Source organism: Chrysoperla carnea, chromosome 2 (assembly GCF_905475395.1).
Source record: "Chrysoperla carnea chromosome 2, inChrCarn1.1, whole genome shotgun sequence".
NCBI lineage: Eukaryota > Metazoa > Arthropoda > Insecta > Neuroptera > Chrysopidae > Chrysoperla > Chrysoperla carnea.
The window spans coordinates 25008543-25019857 of NC_058338.1; the positions used below are offsets into that span (position 1 = coordinate 25008543).

The 11315-nt window shown below is 29.0% G+C and overlaps 2 protein-coding genes across 2 annotated transcripts; both read left to right on the forward strand.

Annotated features, from left to right (window-relative positions):
- The first annotated feature begins 233 nt into the window (after positions 1-233).
- LOC123291597 (DNApol-eta) lies at positions 234-5476 on the forward strand. The gene is made up of 5 exons (XM_044871937.1): positions 234-504; positions 723-857; positions 1343-1641; positions 3198-3456; positions 3761-5476. The coding sequence occupies exons 1-5, from the start codon at positions 371-373 to the stop codon at positions 5103-5105; spliced, it is 2172 nt and encodes a 723-aa protein (XP_044727872.1). The 5' UTR covers positions 234-370; the 3' UTR covers positions 5106-5476.
- A 1085-nt stretch (positions 5477-6561) lies between these two features.
- Positions 6562-7707, forward strand: LOC123291598 (BTB/POZ and MATH domain-containing protein 3-like). Its single transcript, XM_044871938.1, has 2 exons — positions 6562-6684; positions 7243-7707. Exon 2 carries the CDS (start codon positions 7246-7248, stop codon positions 7633-7635), a length of 390 nt encoding a protein of 129 aa, XP_044727873.1. The 5' UTR covers positions 6562-6684; positions 7243-7245; the 3' UTR covers positions 7636-7707.
- The last annotated feature ends 3608 nt before the right edge of the window (positions 7708-11315 follow it).

An 11315-nucleotide genomic window follows, 5' to 3' on the forward strand; every position in this document is an offset into this window, starting at 1 on the left:
TACACCACAAAACAATTTATTTATCATTTTATAATTCATTGAAAAGTTTTTAAAAAAACAAACTCACGACCGTAAAATAATATATGCTCCCGGAGCTCCTAAATGCTCATTGCAATTCAATGAATGAACGCCATCTGCAAATACAGTCCTCAATCAAAAAACTATTCCCGCCAATATTTGTACTATTTCACATGTCTTATAAATGTCATAAAGTTGTTTATGACAAACTTGAAACAGGTGGGAAAACTTTTTACGAAGAACAAATCAAATCAATGTATGGAAAATGGAAATTTTATAAATGAAAAATTGGTTAACATATTTATGAAACAAATAAACGTATTTATGAATTATCTTATTTTAACTTATAAATATGGCTCATTTGGAAAGAGTTGTAATTTTGGTGGACATGGATTGTTTTTATTGTCAAGTAGAAGAAAAATTGAACCCTAGTATTAAAGGAAAGCCAATTGCTGTTGTGCAATATAATCCTTGGAGAGGTGGAGGGTAATTAGATAGTATTATTAAGATACTTCTTATTTTAAACGTAAAATTCAAAACTATTGTATTTGATTTCATCTAAACTTATTGAATAAAAAAGTTTTAAGCATATCTTTGCACTCTTAAATTATTAGATTTAAGTCAAAGATATGGCAAAAGTTTTGAATTAGAAAGCTATTTTCTTTATTTCATACAAAGTTTTATGTTTGTTTGGAATTAAACAGGATTATCGCTGTCAATTATCCAGCTCGAGCGAAAGGTGTTACTCGGGGTATGCGTGGAGATGAAGCTCAAAAAAAATGTCCTGATATTGTATTATGTAGTGTTCCATGTGTCAGAGGGAAAGCAGATATTTCTAGGTAAAACGAATGTACTATTTTCATCATTAAATTATTTATTCTTTGTTCAACAGTTCAACATTAGTTAATTTTATTTATTTGCAATTATGGTTGCTTATTTTAAATTTAGAAATTAACTGACAAACAGGAAAATATGCACAGGATAATTTACTTTTCAGGAGTGAATATTTATTATAAAGATATTCATTTATGATTGGTATATATTTTATATACTTCATGGTACATTTTATGGATCATCTGACTCTATTTTTATTCAATTTTGTTTGTATTTTTCTTTAGTTTTATAGGGGATCCTTTTGATGATGAATTATTTTAGAACTCAACGGAATAAAACAAAAATACAAGTAAAATGTTCCACATTTTACTTGCACTTTTCAGCTTGTGGTTTGACATTATGAAATATAAGAGTAAAAAGTAGTTTACATAAAAACATATCACAACCTTATTTAGATCAGTTACCTACAATTAACAGCTTTATTTTTCAGATATCGAGAAGCTGGAAAAGAAGTTGCTGCTGTTCTTGAAAAGTATTCAGATATTTTACAAAGGGCTTCAATTGATGAAGCCTATTTAGATATAACGGAAAGTGTCAATAAACGTATTCAAGAATTTCAAAATGAACTTACGGTTGATGATATTCCGTCAACTTATATTTATGGTTCAGATAAAAAGGATTTTTTATATGATGTATATAATAATATTACTGATAATGAGGCAAATTTAAAATTAGTTGTTGGAGCGTATATTGTTGAACAAATACGCGCTGCAGTTTACAGTGAAACAGGTATAAAACATTTTGTTTTTAAATTTAAAAATAGTTAATAAATAATTTTCATTGACTGCACGTTTCTTGACAAACTTGCACGATAAATCAATTTTTACTAGTTATATATAATAAGATATTTAAAATTACTCAGCTACTCTATTCACAGTACTTCTGCAATGGACAGAGAATAGGGAATATTCATGTATTTTTTTTATAGTCTTAATTCATTGTTTACACCGTTATAACAAGGTGAAAAATATAAATACTGCTTAAAAATGCTGTATTTAAGTGTAAAAAATATTTAAAATACATTATAATCTTGAGATATTTAAACGTAGTTTTTTGGCGCTCTCTGTTGATGACTCTGTGTAAGTATTTGATCTGTCAATTTTTGACAGTCCAATGTATAACTTACACTTTAAAAAAATGAATTTACAACACAGAATTTACACTCGTTATTATTAAGTTTTCTAATAAAAAGCTATAGAATAGTATAATTTAATGAAATAGCATATAAAATGTAAGTAATTAATATCATACAGTATGTCAACAAATTTGACAAGCGCGTACTTTGATGTCACGTCCGTATAAAAATTTGAATTTCCGTTTTAGAAATTTTTAAATGCTCTCACTGAATTTGTACTTTTATTAATTAATTTTAAGTAATTAAAAAGATATTAATTACTAAAATAATGGCTTAGTTGAAATGTTCAGTCATTAAAGTTACGGAAGAAAAATATTTGAACTAAATTTAAATTTCATGAATATTCCCTATTGTAATAACTTTTAAATATAATTTTCGCGCGAAAAATTGAATTTTCATGTTGAAAATTCTTAGTAAAATTCTGCACAGTTTAATAAAAAAAACAAAACTAATTTTCTCAAGTTTTTGTAAAAATTTTATCAGTTGTCAAAAAAATCTTGATTATACATTATATTAAATATAAAACTGCTTCTAGAAATTGTAAGTTATTTTGATTAGATTAGAAATTAATTAATTTTGTGATATTGTTATTTCGAGATATGCAATGAAATAAAAATTCAATATCGCATTATTAAATTGGAATTAAATGCACTATTGATAATTATTTAGTTGTAATTAAATATACAACAACAAAATTATTGAAATAATTAAAGTATTGTATTTAAGGTAGTACATCCGTAAACCAGTTTTTCTGAGTAACTGTTAAAAATAAGCGCACTATTGAGAATTGCTAGTTAAAATGTTTTTCCGCCTAATAAAAAAGATATTCGCTAACAATCTTGAAACTTTGTGCATGGGTTGAATGTATTGTATTGACCAAAATTCGTACATTTGCACCAAAACTTAAAAACTTTTCTACATATGTTTTACAAAATTCAATGTCTCAGTATTAATTACAGTAACACTACTATTGATTACAGTTATCACATATAATGTACGTGTATATGAACATGTTTTATTAGACTTGACTGTATCGGACGTACTACCTTAAAAAAAAATTCTGTATCTGTAATCATATTTTATTGATTAAATATTTATTACTTATTTGCATATATTGCTTTTAAATAACTCAATATATTATATTTTTTAGGCTATCGATGTTCGGCAGGTATTGCACACAATAAAATATTAGCAAAACTTACTTGCGGCTTTCATAAACCAAATAAACAAACAGTTTTGCCGCATGTTAATGTACCAGTTTTGTATAAAGAATTACCAATAAAAAAAATTAAAAGTCTTGGTGGTAAATTTGGTGAAAGTTTATCAGAAGATTTAAATATTACGTACATGTCAGAATTAGAAAAGTTTAGTGAAAAAGCTTTACAAGAGAAATATGATACGAAACTTGGGTAGGTAAAAGACTTGTATTCCGTAAGTACGATAAATTGAAAAGTTGTCTTTAATGACTTAAATATAAATATTCTTTGATACGGGTCCTTAATTAGTATATTGAAGCAAAAATTCTTTGAAGTTAAAAAAATCTCTATCTCCTGCGGCGTCGTTGCCAAAGTATAAATCTTCATCTTGAAAGTAACCTAAGAACATATTACAAAGATTTACAGCACTATATCCGTAATATTTCATTTGAGATTTTATGTAACCAACCTGCTTAACTTAAAGGCAATTTATTATTTCTAAAATTATATTTTTTAGAACGTGGCTGTATAATATTGCAAGAGGAGTCGATATGGAACCTGTCACTGTCCGTTTATGCCCAAAATCAATTGGATGTTGTAAACGTTTCCCTGGTGCGAGTTCATTACTTACACCCAAAGATGTTGAACATTGGATTGATCAACTAGCTCAAGAAGTATCGGAACGTTTAAATCAAGACATGTTAGAATATAACAGGCGTGCATCAAACATGATAGTACAGTATACGCTTAAGGCAGATAAAAAAAAACCTGTTGCGAGTACAAAAACTCGTTCGCTTGTATCATACGATCCGATCAAGATAGCATCAGATGCCATGGAAATTATTAATAAAGCAAACTCTGTTAATGCGGATAATAAGTATGTACAAAAAGTTGTATTTCTAGGTATTAGTGCTGGAAAATTTTCTGAGAATACGCAAAGTATTAAACAATTTTTTAATAAATCACCCAATAATGAAAATAAAATATCATCAACTGTTACTAAAACATTTGAAAATGAAAATAAAGTACCTAAAAATGAAAATACAGCATCAATTGAAAGGATCGAAACAAACAATACGAACCTTGAAAAACCATTCCAAAGTATTCAAAATTTGTTTCAAAATCGACCTAAAAAAGAAAGTGAAAAAGCTGTTCCCGCATCGTTTGAGGCTTCTACAAGCTGTACAGTTGCTAATAACGAAGAAATGGAAGAAGAAAATACGTCTTCGTTTTTTACAAATGCAATACAAAATAAGCAAATTTATGACTCATGTCTTCTTGACGATTTAACGCAAGAAATAAGTATGATGATTGAAGATGCATCTGAAACTACAGAAGAAAAAATTACACCGGAAAAAGACTCTGAAAATTTGAAAATTTGTCCTGACTGCAATAAACTTATATCCTTAGAAGAATTTGAATCGCATAAAGATTATCATATGGCTTTAAAAATTGCAGCCGAAGATAACTGCGTACGAGCTAAACCAGTAGAAATAAAAGTAAATAAAACACCACCGATTAAAGGAAATAAGAAGACGCTGCCATTAATGAATATAGATAATTTTTTTTCTAAATCTACAACTTTGGAAAATATTGATGAGGAACAAAATTGCGAAATATGTGACGAGTGCAAGCAAAACATTCCTATCGATAAATTTTTAGAGCATCTGGATTATCATGCTGCAAAGAAATTACATAATGAATTAAATAGAACTAATGACATAGTAAAAATAAATTTAAAACCAAGTAATCCAGATTCAAATAAAAAAAATAATCTTAAAAGGAGTGGGGGGAATATTAGTAAAAATAATAGTAATAAAAAATTGAAACCGATATCAAGTTTCTTTCAATCGTTATCGTGATAATCGTAAATTGTGAATAGCTTTATAATTTTAATTAGGTTTTATATTGTCAGATCATTTCTTGATTAAATTAAGATCTTTCAACCATTTTTTTAAAGCAAAATCTTTTTCCTTGATCAAGATAATCTAATTATCTAGTACTTATAAACGTATATTTTATTCGACAAATTTTTAAGTGCTACATTATCAAAAGCATTTGAAAATCAAGTGAAATTAAATAAGGTGTACAAAAAAGGAAAAAAAATGATGTGCAAATACGGACAATGCATTAGTTTTCGTGTCCGCAAGTTAAGTACGTTGGGTAACGATAAACCACAAAAAAAAATTTGTTTATAATTAGAACGGGTTTCTTGTGTGAAATTTTTATATTTCACATAAACAGTTTTCTTTTATTAAATGCATGACAAAGTAAAATATTAAAATGAAATGATAAATACAAAAGAAAATTATATTTAAAATATCTAAAATAATGTAAAATGTATATTTTTATTATGTTTGAAATATTTCAATAAATAATTTGTTACAAATTTTAAAATTTGAGTGTATATATAATTAACCTAATATAAAATTCATAGTAAATGGAAGCCACAATAGCGAAACTCGAAAGTCAATTAATAGATTATGTTGCATTTTACAGGGTAAGTCAAAACTGACGCATATATTTCATAAAGGTATCTAAGAAACAAGTGAAAATAAACAATTATCTTAGCTAATTGTTGAAATATCCTGTATATATTACGTTGAATATCAGTGCCTGCATTATTTTTAATAAATTAGAAAAGTTAAAAAACAGATTTATGGCGCCATTTGAAGATGAATGCAGTAGAAATTAAATAATCGTTCATGCATAAAAGTTTAAAAAAAAAACTTGTATGTTTCATGTTCTAACGTTACGATTAAATATGTCGTAATCATTAATCAATTTCAATTAATAAAAATTCTGAAATGTAATATTTAGACACGATATTCGTGACTGAAGTCTACCATGGCACCTGGTAAACGTGGTTGACTATAATTACTAGATCCGTGCGTGGTTGTCACCTTCAAAAACTTGGGATAAAAACACTTTCAGTTTTGTATTTACATAAATGGCGCTTAGAAGCTATATTTCAAAGTAAATGTTGCTGAAAATTATCGGAGTAGGCTAGAAATGTTTTTTGGTAGCATTGGAACAAATGATGCGATTTTCGTGCAGATCAGATTGTCGTCCCGATCCATTTTTCGGGTTAGGGACCTGTTAGCTAAATAAAAAAATGGAATAATATTGACTTTGTTCTTATTTGAGTATCTCTAGATTGTGACAGGAAGTAGTACCACCTATAACGAACTTAAATATCACATAGTCTCTGGCCAAAAATGAAGTTCTTTCAAATATTGAAAAGTCATATTCGCATTACCATAGTTGCAGTATTATGAAAAAAAATTGGTAAGATTTTTATGTTTAAGTTTTCGATGAAGTCAAAATTGTAAAGAACGTATAATTTATTGGGGGTAAAATTCAGGGAATTGGGAAAAATTTGTTGATAATACTCGATAGTTTGCAATATATAAATCAACTACAGACAATATTCAGTAAAAGGTAATGTCTTTTAATTTTAAGACAGTTGTAGTTTTTGTAAATATATTAAATTATTTTCAAATTTGAGAGACTGTTGTCCAGTGTGCGTCAAGTAACTTTTTCCTCTACGAAGCTTGTTTATTCATCACTTTTAAGTATGTCGCACAAAACGAGCTTGCAATAGCCTCTCAAATTTCCAGCCGTTCTAAAGTGATTTCCGAATATTACACCTCGTCCTAGACCTTGAAATTAGGGAACCCCAAAATTAGTACTACTGTAGCTACTTAGCAAATAATACTTGAGTTAGAGAATATCCCAAAATTACATTAGCAATTATTTAGCAAATAAGGAAAACACTAAATAAGAAGTTTTCTTAAAATATCTAAAGAAATTTTCAAACTTAATAGGCAATATACACAGAAATTTCTAAAACTACCGCACATCGGTTCCCAATTATATATATTCTCTCCGTAACTATATGACTTACTTCTACGGTATTATCTGCATCAATAACGTTTATTAAACGCAGGTCTCATCCCTTTTTAAGATACTTAGTATAGTTAGATTTTTTTCAAATAGATTATGGCTCCACACATTAAAGGATCGAATATTAAAGATCGAATGTTTAGTTTGTTGCAATCAGCGATATATTCAGATTGTGACATAATTGCGGATGATGATACAATAAAAGCACATAAGTTTATATTAGCAGCAGTTAGCCCAGTATTTGAAGAACATTTCTTCGGACCATTTTCTCAAAGCAATTTTTATATGCCATATAGTGCAAGTATTACAGCACAAATACTGAAAGCAGCATATCAACAACCCATCTATATCTCATCGAAACGTGAAGCAAGAGAAATTCGAGATGCAGCAGAATATTTACAAATGGCTGAATTATGGAAGATTGTTGACAATTATATAGAAAATAGTAATAAACAAACATCGTCAAAACATGCTATCTTAACATAGGAGTTCGATGTTTATATTTGTTCGAATTTAGCTCACTTTCCGATATTTGATAAAATGAGCTTGGAAAACGGCAGTATGTAGATGTAGAATAAAATTAATTCACATAGTTTTTATTGAATATTCTACTTCTTTAGTTAGACTGTTTTTTCGGTTTTATTTTCTCGATTAAAATTGATGGAAAAAATAAAACATGTCAATTATTTGTCAGCTTATACTTAACTTAGTTTTGATAATTATATTTATATACAGTTAAAGATGTTACAAATAAAGGAAAATGAAAGAAACCGCTCGCGCCAGTTTCTATTTGTTAATAAACAATAAATTGTTAATTCAATGGAATGGTTAATGTTAAAGTTGACTAACAAAATTAATAAATAGGCAACTTGAATTACGTATACGTTATACATTTATAATAGTTTTCAATTATTTGACAAACACTTAACATTTGCCTAATTACTAATTTTTTAAGTGAACATTGATGGATATTTGACACCTAAGAAACACATTCTATGAAGTTTTAGCAAAATGCGAGCGGATTCTTTCACTTTCCTTTGTAAGCCAATTTTTGTAACACCTTTTACTGTACTATTACTGTAATTATTTAAATAATTGACTTAAAAACGTATTAAAGTTTCTGCAGATAGTATTATCGGTAATTAAAAAGACAATACAAGTGATTAAGGTAAGTATTAAAGTCATATAAAATCATTTTTAGGGTTCCGTAACCGAAGGGTAATTAACGGGAACCCTATTATTCACTTAGACTCCGCTGTCTGCCGACCTGTCAGCGAACTGTATTCTATAAACCGCAATATTTAGACAAGTGAAATTTGGTCATGAAAATTTTTTGAGTGTGAACTATTACTATTACCGCTATTCGCGGCTCCAAGAAATCATAGATAGATAGCACTGTGGTGGAGGTTGAAGAGGATATAAACATTTGTCTCAATGGTGTATAACAAAAAAAACCATAGAACACAATCTATTTTATGTCATTCATAAGTCTATTTCGTAAGTCAATTAGTAAAAATGCATGCACCCTCATATCGGGAAAGAAAATTCACAGAAGTCACCGCTTGAATAAAAAATTAAGGCGTTTGGATTGCTGTCCAACTTTCCTTAATTGGACACCTTGTTTGTAAATTGAGTGTCCTCCTCTACCCTTTTACTGCGAACACTGGGTATGCACAGGCAGTAACGTCCCAAGAGCATTTTTTGTGACATTAAGTATACGGACAATGCTATATTTGTGTTGCTGGAGTAGTTAAACCAATGTATTCATTTAAAGTCTCATTACTTACTTCATTTGTCTTCAATATCCCGTACCATGTGGTGAGGTCGAAATTACTTTACCAATGAACTTCAAAATTTAATTAGATCCAGCTTTGAATGAATGTCTTTACAGTAAATCCTTGGATGCTATTTTTGTCGCACCGACGCACCCTTACAGTGTCTTTTTAGCTAGACGTTTGAACCCTGTATGTAAATTAAGGAAGTGCTTTTGGGGAGTGACAACTTTCTAACACTCTTTCTCTTTTTTATGGCGAAATATAATGTTTTTTAGTAGTTTAAAAAATTCCCGTGCTTATACAACCCCGATAAAGAGTTAGATACATACTTACATTTTAATAAAAAGCAATATTAAGATTCATCTTAAAAGGAGCAAATTTGACCTTATTGATGTAACTCTGCTTCACACGAAGTTTTATGCTATTAGATAAGCATCACCTAGAAAATTTCGCAACGTTTCTTCGTAAAATTATTGGCCTTCAAATTAATATAATGTTACTTCTCATAATTAATTAATTAATTAATTTAATATTTATTAATTATCATAATCTATTTCTATTTTATCAATAAAACGATAATAATTTCATGGGCGCCGCAAGGATTACATTTAGGGGGGTGCATCTGCATCTACACTAGGTTCAAAAAATCGACTATTTTCTTTTACTTTCGATAGCAAAAAAATGGTTGTTATGCATCTCTAGAAAAATATCTCCAAAAATGAGTTATTACTATTAATAGGAAAGTCTTCCTCATCAAAGTTTTCATTTTTACCTCAAGCCATTATGATAAATTTCATATCTTGCCATTAATTGAACGTAACGCAAATTTCAACACATATTTTTGTAGGAATTTGAAAGAAGTTTTGGAAAGATTTCAAACTATTTCTAGATTGACACAAGTAAGACAAAGTGCATGGTGATAAGCAAACAAATACCAAATGCGAATTAAGAATTCATAAATCATGGTAGAAATGAACCAATGTGTATAACTTGAGTTGACGACGGAAGATGTGCACATATAAGATCGACTCGTGTGACCCTTGTAAAAGAAGCTTTTAATAAATTCGGGTCGTTACTGACAAATACATTTCTAAATGACCAAAGACCCCACATAACACTCTAGCACCCTTGGGTGCTAGAGTGTTATGTGGGGTCCTTTTTATTGTATGCATGCGAATCGTGGAAAGAACAGAAAAACTGCTGAAAGAAACCAACGGAGATGTGGTTTTATTGACGACTTGAGAGTATTTACTGTAGGTACGTTTAATTAATGGTGAGACATGAATTTCATATGTGACTGAGGTGGAAAAGAGTAGAGCAGGAAAATGAATTTTTAATCTTTTTCTATGTGCTTTCCTTCAAGACAGGGGGGTACTAGAGCACTCCCTTCACTCCCCTCCCGACGCACATGAATGATTATTTAAAAAAAAATAAATAATAAAAAGTATAAGAATCCACATTTATCTGCAAGTGTTCTTAGTGACTAAAAGGCTGTTTTAACGACTAAGTAATTACACAAAAAGTAAATCGAAATGTACATAATAACAAATAATCATAGGTTATATGATTACTTAACCGCGATGATTTTCGCCAGTTGTATATTTTGCTTTGGAGTATTATTTGGTTTTGAACAATTACTTTCGTAGAGGACTTATTTTTACTAGTAAGTACTTATTTATTAATTTGATTCTCATGTGCTGCCTGTACAAAATTTGGGTGATGGAAATTGCTCGATGTTAGAATTGAATAAATGAAAACAATTTTTGAAATTTTTTGTTTCCGTTTTCATTGAAGATCTTTGATGAAATTTCTTCCGCTACCTACTCGCCCAATCACAAAATCAACCTGATTTTCGTATTAATAGATTATTAAGGGTAATTGGCAAAAAAAAAAAAAAAACAAATTCAAACATCGGGGAAAGTTTTGCGCCCCAAAAATACAAACATTGTGTTTCTTTGACGACTTAATGGATATTCCGCCTTTTCTATAATATCGCATTCAAATTTTTGATTGTTGAGAGACTTACGTCTTTATGGTCAAATTTGAAATTTTTTTTTATTGTTCCCAAAAATTGACCTTTTTTTTGAAAACCTTATCTCATCGATTATCTCACCGACCAAAATTACAAAGCAAAGCAGTTAGATGTTAGAAAAATAAAATACGTGTTGTATCAATTGAGAAATGATATAATTCCACCATGTAAAAATCCATTGAAAAAGTTCCCCTACTCGAACAAACTCGGCCAACCCGAAATGTTGCTCTCCAAAATTTGAATATTAAAAAAGTACTTTTCTATACTTTTTGTGAGGGAATCATTTAGTGGGATTTTTGTGACAATGTTGTTTTGATTTTTCAATTGTATGAATTGGTATTGTAAGATTTTTGTAAAAT

What these genes read in the sequence shown, in the direction of transcription:
- LOC123291597 (XM_044871937.1), top strand. Translation starts at nt 371, where the DNA reads ATGGCTCATTTGGAAAGAGTTGTAATTTTGGTGGACATGGATTGTTTT. An exon ending in GGGAAAGCAGATATTTCTAG is followed by an intron (nt 858 to 1,342) that starts GTAAAACGAATG and finishes TTTATTTTTCAG; the next exon opens with ATATCGAGAAGCTGGAAAAG. An exon ending in TGCAGTTTACAGTGAAACAG is followed by an intron (nt 1,642 to 3,197) that starts GTATAAAACATT and finishes TATATTTTTTAG; the next exon opens with GCTATCGATGTTCGGCAGGT.
- LOC123291598 (XM_044871938.1), top strand. Translation starts at nt 7,246, where the DNA reads ATGGCTCCACACATTAAAGGATCGAATATTAAAGATCGAATGTTTAGT.